This window comes from Oncorhynchus tshawytscha, linkage group LG05, assembly GCF_018296145.1.
Source record: "Oncorhynchus tshawytscha isolate Ot180627B linkage group LG05, Otsh_v2.0, whole genome shotgun sequence".
NCBI lineage: Eukaryota > Metazoa > Chordata > Actinopteri > Salmoniformes > Salmonidae > Oncorhynchus > Oncorhynchus tshawytscha.
Window position 1 is genome coordinate 46,606,898 of NC_056433.1, and position 15,067 is coordinate 46,621,964.

Below are 15,067 nucleotides of genomic sequence, written 5' to 3' on the forward strand. Positions count from 1 at the left end.
CAGCACAGTGACCTATCAGTTGTCTGTGTTTCCCATTTTTGGCAGTGCCTGTTACAAGCAGTGTTAAATTAACTAGAAATGTCTCTACATACCCTTTGTTGACATAAGCTGATACAAGCATATTATGCATTGTTTATGACTGTGTAATGTTTTCCTTGGAAGGGGGCCTAACAAGAGTTGGCAGCCTTCTAATATGCGTATATTAAGGTGTCCTTGACTAGATTATCAAGTAATATTGGAGAACGTTGTCGTAGAGTTGGTCTGAACTAGAGTTGCAAGATTCCAATAACTCTGAAAAATCTCAGGTTTTCCAGAAATCCTGGTTGGAGGATTCCACATTTCCTGCTTATTCCCTCCTGATTCCAGGAATTTGGGGGAAATTACCAGAATTGTGAAACTCTAACCAGAGCCAAATGAACACTAGGGGTAGTAAAAGAGAAGGAGGGAGTACCTGTGTGCAATGCTTCCAGGCTGGACCTGTCTGATGAAGACCCCGTGGCCCCCAGTCCCCTCCGGCCTCAGGCCTACCACACTGAAGCCCAGGCTTCCAGACAGGGGCTTGGGCAGACTGATGTGCTCAGTTGGCCTCCCCTACAACACACAATTATTACATAGGTCATGTCATAAATATTGAAAATGTACAGAAGACGTCTCAAATGCATCAATTTAAAGGGATACTTCAGGATTTTGGCAATGGGGCCCTTTATCTACTTCCCCCGAGTCAGATGAAACTACCTCTAACTTTCTTCATACTGGATACAGACACAAAAACGGTATCCACAAGTTCATCTAACTCTGGGGAAGTAGATAAAGGGCATCATTGCCAAAATCCCCAAGTATCCCTTTAAAACTCAAGTCAGTACATAAAATACAAAAAGGTAAATGTTTAAAGCTATAACTCCACAGAACACAGTAAATTAAATACCCAGGTAAAACTGTTTAAAACCACAGTATCTTCATTCTCCACTGAATACAGCACACCAATACACAGGTGACAGTCTAAAACCACCATCTATCCACCACCAGACCTAGTACACATGGCCATAACCGTGGTAGTATCATAGCTAGCTGTGACAACAGCATCAGGTGGGCGTGTGCGTGGGCAGAACAGGTGCAGAACCTTGGCGGCAGCGCGGAGCCATCTCTGGAGCTGGTCGGGGGAGCGGAGACCCACTGAGGAGAGGGCTGAGCCGTTGGACAGCACCGAGCCGGGGCCGGATGTGCACAGGCTGCTGGCCGGGCGGCTGGCACTGACGATCAGCTGGCCCTTCCTGGAGAAGCTGAACTCACTGCAGGTGTCGGGAGGCATGCAGTTCAGCTGGGGGGAGGAGAGGAGGAGATTTGGTGGGTTTTTTCACTGTGGCGGATAATGAGGAAGCTATGATAACGCCGCTTTGTTTACAAAAAAAAAAATAGTCAAATAATTGTTAATTCTTTAGAGTCATTTTTAGAGGCAATGGGGGAGAGGGGGTGCTTAGCTGACACGTGGAATTGTTTAGAGATGGTCATACTATGGATCAATTAACTATTTGATTTTGAATTTTAGAACCCCTTTAGGTATATATAAAAACATGTATTGATAAAATATTGATTTTGGCCTTTACTACTATAGCCCATAGAAAGGCATTGAATAACACATTCATAATTGGCAAAAAAGGACAGCCAAATATGTTTGGGGTGGGAGTCACCCCTTCCCAAAGTGGGCTAAACTGTTTGGACGCTACTGACGTTTTGTGAGAAGACCGATTCTCGGGATGCCTCACAGTCTGATAAACACCGCTCTAGCTCTGCCACCTTTCACAGCAGATGTTGGAGCGCTACATCGGCAGATGCGGTGGATTGAGACAGGCAATGCAAAAAAAACATCTCATTCTTAAACTGGTGGATTTTGATAGGGATTTTTTTTATTTTTATATATAATGTTACTTAGACTGACGTACAGGTGAGTCAATCGACTCTAGTGGGTTAATGTGATTATGTGACTAAAGATACAAGTTGAGATATCTAATTGGGTAAAGCCACACAAAAAAAAGGAAAGGCTGCCATTCTAGGCTGCTTTCTTCAACCAAAATCCAAACGTAAGCTGCATTCTTTCACATCCAATTTTCCCACGATAGGAAATACGGCCACAGATTGCGTTGCGGTAGATACAAGTGCAAGAGAAACAATGGTGCCTTTACATATGGAGACAATGTCTGCAAACTAAAAGAAGAAAAATAAAGGGGGAGAAAAGGGGGGTAACAAAATCAATAGATTCCTCTGCAGCAGTAGCAGCTCTGGCCGGTCCCAAACAGGTAATGTATTAATGACCTTTAGACTCACATTGTGGAAAGTTATCAGTCTCCTGTTTATTTAGCCCAGGCTGACGGAGCAGCTTTTCCCCGCCAATTCATCAATACATCTCCGACAAGGCAGTTACTCAAACCCAGACAGTAGATATTAAAGCTTGATAGATCCACAAAAGAGCCGACCCACCAGTGCCACCACCTCCGCCTCTCTATCCCGCTATAGGTTTTCACCTGACGCATTCATAGACACTCGGCTGACCTTCGCAGCACTTAGAATATGAAGGCAGGCATTGGTTATTGCCATTATCTTAATTTGGCATGTGGATTGTTTATTGTTAGTAAGGAGTTGTTTTTTTTACACTAATAAAAACGTGATCAGAATACAAATGAATGAAAGTGCCAGGCTGCTTTTTTTGACACCTCCTTTTCAGCTGAAGAAAAAGGTTCAGAATGCTGTGTTCTGTAGACTGAACAAACACTGATATTGAGGGGTTTCAACATTTTTATACAAAAAAGAAAATGTTACAAGGTATTCAAAATCAAATTTCTCTTGGGATATATAAACTTGGGATAGGTTTACAAACTCAAGTAATCCGACAAAGCCTTAATCATAAATGGGCCATATAACAAATTAAAATGTCCATAACTCACTCCATCACCATTATGCTCCATTCCGAATGCATGGGTCCTCAAAGACAGTTAGCACGTCATTCTCTGATTATTACCTGGTCTTTGAGTTGTTTGATGGAGTGCTGCAGCGTGAGGATGTGTCCTAGCAGTGGGCTCTGTAGGGCGTCCCTCAGCACCCCCAGCCTCTCACTGTGTGTCCACTCCTCCCTCTGGGCCATCTTAGCCTGGAGCCGCTCCAAGGCCTGCAGCACCTGCTGGCGCTCCACTGTGGAGACTGAGGCACACACACAGGCCCATGGAAACGTGCATGTACACACACATACACATTTTTGATAATTGTGAAAAGCATCGTTTTTGCACATTTATATCCCACACTGTTCATTAAACAGTTCAATAGTGAGAGCAGATAAATGTACCTGTTGGGACATTTTCATACATTGTCCTCCCTCAGTCTGGATATATTTTGTGACTCAACCTGTAAGGAATTAAGTGGAGGAGAGGTGCAAACATGAAACACACAACATAGAACAACAATTAATCACCTTTATGCAGTAGACAATATATAAAATAAAAGGCCCATCAACAACAATACAACTGATTATGTAGTAGGGGCACTAGTAAGTGGAACTGATTTTGAGCTCGGTCGATCAAATAGTCTAGGCCTAAACAACACGTCTTGTACACAATACTAAAGTATTGGAAGTCTTCTATGTTCAATTCAAACTAGCTTGGTGGCAACTAAAAGTGGGTCACTGTACCTTTGTCAAATACACAATCGTCCTTCTGTTAGCAACGCAATAACATAGGTTATTTACATTGCCAGTGAACAAGTTTCGAAAGACACAGGCTAGCTTGTGTGGCAATATATTATGTTAACAAACCTCGAGAAAGTTAGGCTATTATATTAGCTTAAAACCAAAAGACGATGAAGCAACATAAGCTTAAAATTATCTTGTAACAGCGATATATTTTCTTTCGCACCCTACCTGTACAGCGGAAGTTTATCACCGAATCCGCACCTTACCTGAAGCAGGAAGTATTTTTTTTTTTTTAATAAGCTGAGCAGCAAAGTCGAGCGAAAGATAAATAAATAACACTACTGGCAAAACAGATCCACAAAATCAGAACGGTTTAACATTATACTGTGAAGGCCTAATAACTTTAGAGACGCAGCGTTAGCTGTAACGCCTGTTTTGCTTTACATACAACAGGTGCACAGAATCATCATGTTTCCATTGGTCTTGCGTAGCTGTAGCGTTAGTTGAATAACTAATCCAAAGCATGAAGTTAAAAAAAAAACGTTTGTTTGAGTAAGTACGGTTAACTAGCACGGTTCTTAAAACACAGCTTTGCCTTTGTCGGGTGATAATATAACCCAATAAAACAACTTGTAACGATAAATACTACCAGAGATTCTCGAAATATTCAGCTAACGTTAGATAGCTAGCCAACGTCAGTGAGTCAGCTAGCTACTGTCAGTAGTACCATACTGTGCTATCTTGTTGTTAGTTTGTTAATAACGTAAGCTGTTGCGGTACATAAACTTATTGGCTAGCATAGCATTAGCATGTTGTTGTTTTTTGCTTATTACAAGACTAAACGAGTTTATCACTTGAATAGTAAGACTCTCTTGTCGCTTAAGTTCAAAGTTATCAGTTCAACTACTTTTAAAGACGAAACCAAGTCTTACCGGTACGAAATCACACGAGTTGGATCTTGAACAACACAGTCGTCGGATGTGTCGCTTTAAAAACCTTTTGATGTCACGTGACGGGAGTGTGGGCGTGTTGACAACGTTCAACATGGCGTCTCACGGTAGTTGGCTGTTCTGTTTACGGACTCTATCGTTGAGCATCTTCTTTGACTGCACGTATTGCCATTTTCACAGTGTTCTCGGAAATGATGTCGATAGCTGTAAAAGTCTACGCTTGGGACAATATCTTTTTTACAATTTTTGTTTTAGCAAATCACGACAATGACAGGGTTTTGATTCCAGTTCGCTAGCTAACGTTACCTGTCTAGCTCTATCTGGTAACATGCTAGCTAGCAACACAAGCCTGCGAAGTGTGTACTTTTGGGAAACAATGTAGCTAACTAATCAAATTGTGAAACTGTCTCGGATCTGAACATTAACGTGCATCGCTTGCGGTAAGGTTTTGGAAGCATGCGCGTATCTTTAATACCAGGGAAAAATAAAATAGATTAAATTGATACACATTTTTAACAGGGTTAGTGTACTGTTCTGTTCCCACAAGGCCATATCTCCACGTTCCAGCGAGAGAAAATATCCCCTCTGTAATAAAGATTTGCATGCATCTATAATCACATTTGCGTAGTGGCATACAGTTGAGCAGACACGTTTTTAGTATTTCAATTTTTTTTTTTTGCACGGTCTGGAAAAACATTGGCATTACATAGACATGCATGAAATGTGTTTTTATGTCATTTACGTGATAGAAGACGAGCAGAATTTTGTATTTTTTTTATACCACACAAATTGCCAAATGCAGGCTACTGTGTAACTTGCTATTCAGGTAGGATACAATTTTGGAACTTTATTCATTTGTTCATAATCATTTGTTTTATCATTGTTGTTATTGCATGTCATTGTTATTAATGTAGGCCTATTTACTCATCTAAACCAGTTCTTTAAATATATAAAACGTGTTTTGTTTTATTCTGTTGAGACATTTTCGTTGGCTAAATTAAGTTTGATCAGTCTTTAATTGTGTGCTCTGTATTTTGTTTAAGATAGGCCTATAAGTAGGCTTTTGTAAAATAAATAGCATTAGCCTATTGCTGTCATTTGTTGGGTATGGTAGACAAGAGTCTCTCTTGGTAATTTCTGAAATATAGCCTGTTCAAAACGTGTGAAGGTTTACACCAGTTTGTAAGTACACTGCCCAAATTACAGCCTTCCTGACTTTGAGTGCTTGTGATAAAACTTAATCCATAGCTAGTTTTTAAGGTGCTATTGATATCTGTAGATACATTAAGCTCTTTAGTGTGGTAGCCTATTTTGAAATATTTTATTTATGTCTGTATAGACATGAGTAATATTTAGTGGACTTTATTTATTTTTTTAGCCTCATTTGGCTAAATTATTTCAGTTTATCTACATCCCGCAGCAATGATCTAGTGTGTAACGGAAGAAGGCTGCCAGAAATGTGTTTTCACTCAAAATACTGTTGGCTGCAACTGTGATTAAGCCGGTTAAAACAGTGTACATTTTGCATTTGTTGATTTATTTTAATGTGATATGAAAGTAAAGTGCTTTATGTTTCTAGAACCATATCGCAAATGAGAATCGATTCACATTTAGATGGAGTATTGGGCTGTTTTGGCTGCCAGGGCCAATCTCTCTGAAAATAACATATGGTCCTTGGACCTTAAGGAGTAACAGTAGGCTCCTTAAGAGTACATCTTGGTCTAAAAGCTAGCTAGATAACTAGTTACCTCTATACATTATTGTTGTGTAATGTAGTGTTCCTCAGAACGCTGATGATAATGACTGACTGAATGGGTGCAGCATATCAACATCACGACACAAGCACAACTTGTTTGATATGTTGTATTATTTAATATGCTGTGAGTGATCGTTCATATTTGGTCATTGCCTTAATGCTGTTCAAGTATCTTTGCAAAGAACCACGGATAGATGATGCCACTCAAGAACCTGCGAACTGCAAGGACATGATAGCTTGGGGTGAGTGGTTATGCATTTCAATGTATGTGGTATTTTGTGGGTAACATGAATTGTCTTTGGGTGACCCAAGGTCCTCCTGAAAAAAGTCAGTTTAAATATTGTTTTTAAAACTGAATTGTTATGGTTGCTGATTAGGACACATCAATTTGAATATGTCCTTCATTTTCAAAATGCATACTGAAATACATAGGCTATACAGTGCATTCGGGAAAGTATTCAGACCCATTGACTTTTTCCACATTTTGTTACGTTACAGCCTCATTCTAAAATTGCTTAAATTCATTTTCCCCTCAATCTACACACAGTACCCCATAATGACAAAGTGGATACAGTTTTTTAAATAATTATTGCTAATTAAAAAATTTAAAAATTAAAAACATACAAACAGAAATACCTTATTTTCACAACTATTCGAACCATTGGCTATGAGACTCGAAATTGAGCTCAGGTGCATCCTGTTTGCATTGATCATCCTTGAGATGTATCTACAACTTGATTGGAGTCCACCTGTGGTAAATTTAATTGATTGGACATGATTTGGAAAGGCACAGGTGACAGTGCATGTCAGAGCAAAAACTAAGCCATGAGGTCGAAGGAATTGTCCGTAGAGCTCCAAGACAGGATTGTGTCGAGGTACAGATCTGGGGAAGGGCACCAAAACATTTCTGCAGCATTGAAGGTCCCCAAGAACACAGTGCCCGCCATCATTCTTAAATGGAAGAAGGTTGGAACCACCAAGACTCTTCCTAGAGCTGGCCGCTTGGCCAAACTGAGAAATCGGGGGACCAAACTGGTCAGGGAGGTGACCAAGAACCCGATGGTCACTCTGATAGAGCTCCAGAGTTCCTCTGTGGAGATGGGAGAGCCTTCCAGAAGGACAACCAACTCTGCAGCACTCCACCAATCAGGCCTTAATGGTAGAGTGGCCAGACGGAAGCCACTCCTCAGTAAAAAAGGCACATGACAGCCCGCTTGGAGTTTGCCAAAAGGCACCTAAAGGACTCTCAGACCATGGGAAACAAGATTCTCTGGTCTGATGAAACCAAGATTGAACTCTTTGGCCTGAATGCCAAGTGTCACAGCTGGAGGAAACCTGGCACCATCCCTACGGTGAAGCATGGTGGCAGCATCATGCTGTGGGGATGTTTTTCAGTGGCAAGGACTGAGAGACTAGTCAGGATTAAGGGAAAGATGAACCGAGCAAAGTACAGAGAGATCCTTGATGAAAACCTGCTTCAAAGCACTCAGGACCTCAGTCTGGGGTGAAGTTTCACCTTCAAACAGGACAACGACCCTAAGCATACAGCCATGACAACGCAGGAGTGGCTTCGGGACAAGTCTCTGAATGTCCTTGAGTGGCCCAGCCAAAGCCCGGACTTGAACCCGATCGAACATCTCTGGAGAGACCTGAAAATAGCTGCAGTGATGCTCCTCCATCCAACCTGACAAAGCTTGAGAGGACCTGCAGATAAGAATGGGAGAAACTCCCAAAATACTGGTGTGCCAAGCATAGCGTAATACCCAAGAAGACTCAAGGCTGTAATCGCTGCCAAAGGTGCTTCAACAAGGTACTGAATAAAGGGTCTGAATACTTATGTAAATGTGATGTTTTTTAAAAAATATATATAAATCAGCAAAAATGTCTCAACCCGTTTTTGTTTCATCACTTTGGGTTATTGTGTGTAGATTGAGAGAAAAAAAAACAATTCAATACATTTTAGAATAAGGCTGTAACGTTACAAAATGTGGAAAAAGGCAAGGGGTCTGAATATTTTCCAAAAACACTGTATATAAAATCTATATAATATATGACAGCTCTGAATCTGTGTCTGTGTAAGTACCCAAACTCACAATCAATCGACACGTTTGTCCTGTGTGCATACGTGTTTTTTTGTGTTGATTTAGCCTGGCCTATCTGTTTTTTTTAGTGGAATGCCTACCTGCTCCGAATGTCAGCTGCCGCTTGTCCAACGGGACAGAGTTTCGGTTCAGCGGAGAGGAAGTGGGCTTCAACCAGAGCATCCCCTGCAGGAATGTGTATGTATCTGTATTACCAGACATTCGGCACTGTGGAAATGTTGAATACTTATAAGGGCACAACATAGCAAAACGTTTTGCAATGGAAAATCGAAACAAACATTTCTTATTGGACATGTTCAGGTGTATTCATTAGTGCACACCGTACCAAAACATGTATATTGGGAAAAGTCAGGTAGGTCCCTCCCCGTTTTGTTTGCTTTCATTTTGTTCCAAGTGAATACACACCAGATAGTACCTTCCCGTTTCATGCCTATTGAATATGACCCTGAAAGTATTTTTTTAATTGATATTGATTAGCCTAAATAATACCCCATCATATGTAATGTCTACACATGTAAAGCATTAGTGAACTGCTTCAAACTAAAATGGGATTTCTTTGCAGGAGCGGTTACTCCTACAAAATAGCAGTGGCCTTGTCCCTCTTCCTGGGGTGGTTAGGTGCTGATCGCTTCTACCTGGGATACCCAGCTTTAGGTAGGCCTATAGTCCTATAACTCAACTCTGAACCTCGAAGCCAGTTCCACTGCGTTTTTCCATTGTTCCCCTTTAATCAGGGACTGATTTAGACCTGGGACATCAGGTGGGTGCAATTCAATATCAGAACAGAAAACAGCAAGCTCCGGACCTCGTAGGGTAAGATTTGAATAACCCTGGTTTACAGTATGACCTTTGACTTATCATTGCTGTAAAGCAGAGTTCTCCAAACCTGTTCCTGGAGAGATACCCTCCTGTAGGTTTACACTCCAACCCCAGTTGTAACTAACCCGGTTCAGCTTATCAACCAGGTAATTACTAGAATCAGGAGTGGTTGATAACCTACAGGACGGTAGCTCTCCAGGAACAGGGTTGGAGAGCCCTGCTGTAAAGTTCAGGATGAGTAATGGTGTGCTATGTATCTATTATATATTCTATTCAAGTATTTGCAAGGCTTATTTGCTTTAAAAATCCATCCAAGATTCTTCACATTTCAGGGGCTTTTTTGTTTTTCCTGTGGACAGGCATGAGCAAGCTTTAGAGGCTGCACTTAGCAGCGCGTGGTTTGGCATGGTTGGCGTGGGCATCGCCATGGAACAGTGGCGTATTAAGCTGGCAAGATGGGCAGTAGTTTTGTAGAGCAGACACCTGATGGCCATTGTTTTAAAAATCAACAAAGCTACCTACGTAACCCCCCCAATAGAGAAATGTACATTGTTGTTAATAATGATTTGGAGTAATTGTGTTTTAATCACAAGAGTTGCCGTTTCCAGAATTTGCCTGCAATTTAAGATTCTCATCGTTTAGCTGTGTGCGTGCGTGTGGAAGATGTGGGGCTAGCGAGCACCAGTAGCCTTTGCCCAGTGATGTCACCCACCCTAAGATATGGGTAGTGTAGTGATTTGACTATGTTGTAGGCTAGTGACATTTGAATGTTGAAAGGAGAATGTGTCTAGTTGAATGACTGCCCTTGCTCTGGGTTTTCATGCATCCAATTCACACTCTCAGTGCACAGTTAAAGCACGACCTGCGGCTGCACACATTCATACTCCACTTCACTGCCCTCTCACCGATAAAGACCTGTTGTTCCCAATCCTCCGTTGTTTTGGAAACAAAGTTGACTTAGTACCATTTCTCTCTAAAAGCAAAGCAGGCAGCAAAAAAACACACGTGCACACATACACCCTCTCCACTCAGACACATATTCACCCAGCACTGAAAGTGTTCCAAATCGTTCACCTTCGCCTCGCAAGTTAATTTCCCATTCTGCGTCACACGAGCAAAGTTGGAACGGAACACGGGGGATAAACTGAAACATTGCCCAGTCGCCTGGGTGGGAGAGTTTTCATATAAACAACGAAGCGTTGCTCACACAATAGGTAGCAAATTATGATTAGGGGCCAGGCAGGATTTTATTTATGCCTACTTTAAAGAGACATGGTGTGCCCCTTTAAGCTTCATCCCACATTGACCATGTCTCCCCCTTTCATTCTCTGTCTCTCTCTGCTTCTCTCTTTCTCTCTCTCTAGGGCTGCTCAAGTTCTGCACTGTGGGCTTCTGTGGGATTGGGAGCTTGGTGGATTTCATGTTGATCTCAATGCAGGTAAGTGGCATTCAGGGAACAGCTGTGGAACACAGCTGCTAAGTAATCCCTCTATCTTTTGGTTATGTGTGTGAAAATCCATGGTCTTCTCACAGTGACATTGAAAGTAAATGTTTATGCATCCAATGTGGTGATGACAAGGGTGTGTTAGGTCAGTGATCCCTAATTGTGGGTAGAAGCTGGTTCCTTTTGGGTCACAGCAGATGACTACATTGGTTGGTCACAAGAAACATTAAAAGGCTCGTTGGGTCACACTGCAAACAGAAGTTAGGAAACCACTGTGATGTTATCAGTATGATAATTGTATGTTTTACAAAGCTATTTCTACGATTTCAAAAGACGTTTCTCAATTTGAGCACACCCCCATGAATAAACAATCGCTCTCTTCCACGAAAGGCTCGCACACATCGCACCGAATGTGGGATGTAGCGTTTGTCTGCCGATAGTTCAGCGCGCTGGTGTGTCTGAACCCTAACAGTGATGGTAATCAAACGAGTGGAGCAAAGTTGGTCTTTACAGAACAGCCTGGGCTTTGATGAAATGGTCAAGCAAAACACACACACACACACTAATAAGAGCAGGCCACGTAACACTGAACAGAAGCATAGCCAAGCCAGTCAGGAAGATGCTGTGTGTGTGTGTCTGTTTGTATTCAGAAGAGCACCTGTGTCTGCGTGGCCCTCTGCTCAGCACTAACCTCTCTATGAATGGGGGTTAATGAGACTGTGATGTGTTTTCGCAAAGGCGCTTCTCTAGCCCCGTCCCCCAGGACCCCCCCTAACCCCCCATTTATGGCCCCCAAGCCTGACAAAGAGAGGCCCGTCCATTTGTCATCCTGTTAGGGCCTCAGCTCACCCCTCTTTACCTTCGCCATCTCCATTAAGGAACCAGTGTTTACAGGATGCCATACATGGTTCGTGTTCACTAGGAACCAAATGGAAGCAAGTCGGCCAAAACGGGGAGGGACTACTTGAATTTTTTCCGCTTTCTGTTGCAAACCTTTGCTACGGTATACACTTAGAGTTGTGAATAAGGCCACGTGGACAGAGCAAGCCTTTAGCTTTAACTGGTTGTCAACATGGCCAGATTTTATAGGACGAAAAGCACACTTATTTGTTTGGTTTGTTCATTAGTTTCCCGTGTTGAATGAAACCTGTGTCATTATCCTTAAAAATAGTTTTTTTACCGTATAGAATAGTAGTGGTGTGTCAGTTTAGAACTGTGCATCATGAATGCGATTTTTCCAGAATTTTACCAAAACAGTTCCCTGTATCACATCTGAGACAAAAACACAAACTTTGATAGAGAAACAGTATACCTTTTCTCTCTCTAGTTACCTCTTTTTCTCGTCCTCCCCAGTTCTCCTCCACATCCTACTGTGGATGCAGGCCTTTATGAAGTCGCTATTTCCTTAGAAAGGGGCGTTGGCGTGCGTTCGGCCACTTTGATTAAGCGAGGCGACGGGTGCACTGTTTATTGTTCTCCTAATTTCTTATTGAAGGCCCTAAGAGAGCAATGCTTTTAAGCGGCTTCGGCTGTCTCGCACAGCAAAACACTTACATTCTCAATTAGCTGTATAGGCTGCGGCCAGGTTCTCTCGTTCTCCACCTTTTTAAAGAGTGACAATTTTGATAAAGAGTTCCATGTCCCCGGAGAGCCCATTTAGACGTCACGCTAAAGCCCCATATTTTAACGGCTAACTACCTCGACTAAAAGCAACGTCGGAGCAGGCAAATGCATCTTTGAGAACTAATGAGTAAACACCTGGGACATGTGATAATTTATATTCATTGATTATGTCTGGGTGGGACTGGGGGAGAGGAGGAAGCTGCACGTGGTTGGTTTGGGACCTCTCTCTCTCTCGAAAGACAGAGGTCCACGCCAGATGAATTATGTCTGATAACTTTCCAATTTGCAAACTAGGTAGAGCAGAGATGGACACAGGTGATAAATAGATGGGACGTGGATTGCTGGAGCAGTGTGTTTTTTAAATGGGTATTAGACAGGGATTCAAGCAAGTGAAGGTCTTGGATTTCCATGTAGAGCCTTCTGGGGTGTGTTTGGTTTGTACATCAGAGAGTCTTGGATTGAGGGAGTTGACACTTGACATGGAAATTGTCAGTCCATTTCTAAATCTGGCAGTCTGATTTAACACTTCAGAAAGCCTCTATCTGGCCAAAGTCCCTTAAAAGGCTGGAATGCCTCGCCAATGTTGATCTACTTGGATACAACACACTCTTGTCACAAACAAATTATCAGAGGGTTAACCAGTAGCCCAGCTGTAGCTGGACTCAGCTTCTGCTCCCTTTACACACTCAGGTGTGTGTAAGTTCACTAGTCCCACTCCGCTGCGATTGCTGAGTACCAAATCAGAAGTGTATTATCTGCTGGACCCAGGTTTTCACCGTGTGTAACCTGGTGTCTTTCCTCTGTTCCTTCCTTTTAGATAGTGGGTCCATCGGATAAGTCTGACTACATAGTGGACTACTACGGTGCCAGACTCACACGCCTCTCCATCACCAACGACACCTATAGAAGAACTCAGATCTCACCCTGAGGGTGGGTACACGAGTATAGCATGTTAGACATGCCGCACCGGGGTACACGGGTGAATCTTAAGTCTATAGCATGTTAGTTAGAGACAACAGGCTTCGGCGAGTCATTCGCTGTGTAATTGTGGAAACCCAGAACAAACATGTCATGTAACTGCATCCGCTACCATTTACATGTTATGAAGTCTGTCCACGAGAGATGAGCCACTTTATACCAGTTTGCACGTCTTTTCACCTAACGGTGTACATACACGACATGACCAAAAGTATTTGGGCACTTGTTCGTCGAACATCTCATTCTAAAATCATGAGTTGGTCCCCCTTTTGCAGCAAGAGCAGGCCTCACTCTCCTGGGAAGGCTTTTCACTAGATGTTGGAACATTGCTGCGGGGACTTGCTTCCATTCAGCCACGAGCATTAGTGAGGTCGGGCACTGATGTTGGGGCGATTAGGCCTGGCTCGCAGTCGGCATTCCAATTCATCCCAAAGGTGTTTGATGGGGTCAGGGTTTTGTGCAGGCCAGTCAAGATCTTCCACACCGATCGTGACAAACCATTTCTGTATGGACCTTGCTTTTTGCACGGAGGCATTGTCCTGCTGAAACAGGAAAGGGCGAGATTTCATGGCTGTGTGTTCAATTTGATACACCTGTCAGCAACATGGTGTGGCTGAAATAGCCGATTCCACTAATTTGAAGGGATGTCCACATAATTTTGTATATATTGTCATTGTGAATGTCCACTTATTACATCTGCATGACATTCTTATTACAGCTGTATGACATTCAAAATGATATGTACATGAGCCCACACTGTAGTCTGCTAGGCATCACATGTGAATTTGACACTGACTCTATCAAATATATAAGTTCAACAACAAAATACTGCATGCAACCTCTTTTCTGTCGTTTCAGGGCGAAAGTGAAAAACAACAACATGCTGTCTGAATGCTGTCGTTTTAAATTATGCCCCTCTTTTGGCATCCTATTTTTCACCCGACCAGCACATACGAACTATTCCGAGTCCACTTCTCCTGTCTGCATGTACCCCCAATGTCAGGAGTAGAGCCTGTGAAGCGAGACTTAGTCTCTCCTTGCTTCTTTGTCCTTCATTCCTTGTCTTCTCCTCAAAATGCATTTGAACAATTGGATACCACGAAAAAGGGGTAAAATAAAAAATGTAAATAAAAAAATGCATTTGAACATCAAATCTGAGGAGATGAGGATACAAGGAAAGACTTGAGATTCACCCGTGGCCACGAGCTCATTTCCCGGAGGGTTACGGTACAGGCTTTTGTTCCAACACAACATTAGCCACACCGTGTAGCTCTCCAGTACCAGTGGGTTGATGACCACCACCATAGCGCTTCAAGTCATCGTTGTTATACCTCTATGAGAATCTAGAATCTACACTGAGAACGGTGTACTGTCAACATAATGTCATCTGTGGTTTTTGAGTATGTCTGGCAGCAAGGGAACTAATTGTCCTGTATGACTGTCTTTTTGCTTTCATTTTGTCATTTGAGATTTTTGAAAATAAAGTGATCATTTAATGAACATGGCCGCCTATTGTAAATGACGTTATCCCGCCATTAAAATGACTTCCGTAAAGGAACACACTCCGCTCCTATGCCCTCAACAGTCCTCACAACGAACCCCCTCCACAGCAAGCAACCTCCCGCTGCAACACAACTCTGGCTATAACAAATCGATGAACCGCTGTATTCACCGTAGTGGTGTCGGATATCCATACTGATACCACATCTAGAATATCCA

At 42.4% G+C, this 15,067-nt stretch overlaps 2 protein-coding genes across 12 annotated transcripts in view; one reads left to right on the forward strand and one right to left on the reverse strand.

Moving 5' to 3' along the window:
* patj (PATJ crumbs cell polarity complex component) overlaps positions 1-4,713 on the reverse strand; it is a 220,670-nt gene extending 215,957 nt beyond the window's left edge. For 7 of the 9 annotated variants that reach the window (XM_042321981.1, XM_042321982.1, XM_042321983.1 and 4 more), the window contains exons 1-5: positions 4,609-4,713; positions 3,335-3,393; positions 3,014-3,192; positions 1,121-1,318; positions 452-591 (exon numbers count right to left, since the gene is read on the reverse strand). In XM_042321981.1, the coding sequence (XP_042177915.1) occupies positions 452-591; positions 1,121-1,318; positions 3,014-3,192; positions 3,335-3,356 (539 nt within the window). In that variant the 5' untranslated portion in view covers positions 3,357-3,393; positions 4,609-4,713. The other 2 variants (XM_042321978.1, XM_042321977.1) reach the window with 2 other exon arrangements.
* tm2d1 (TM2 domain containing 1) lies at positions 4,655-14,848 on the forward strand. Of its 3 annotated transcripts, XM_024421013.2 has the most exons (7): positions 4,655-4,854; positions 6,551-6,624; positions 8,553-8,661; positions 9,047-9,138; positions 10,668-10,741; positions 13,188-13,300; positions 14,207-14,848. In XM_024421013.2, exons 1-6 carry the CDS (start codon positions 4,655-4,657, stop codon positions 13,296-13,298), a joined length of 660 nt encoding a protein of 219 aa, XP_024276781.2. In that variant the 3' UTR covers positions 13,299-13,300; positions 14,207-14,848. The 3 variants fall into 3 exon arrangements, with proteins under 3 accessions (XP_024276781.2, XP_024276782.2, XP_024276783.1); XM_024421014.2 differs by lacking the exon at positions 13,188-13,300; XM_024421015.2 differs by lacking the exon at positions 14,207-14,848 and having other exon boundaries at positions 4,721-5,452; positions 6,552-6,624; positions 13,188-13,647.
* The last annotated feature ends 219 nt before the right edge of the window (positions 14,849-15,067 follow it).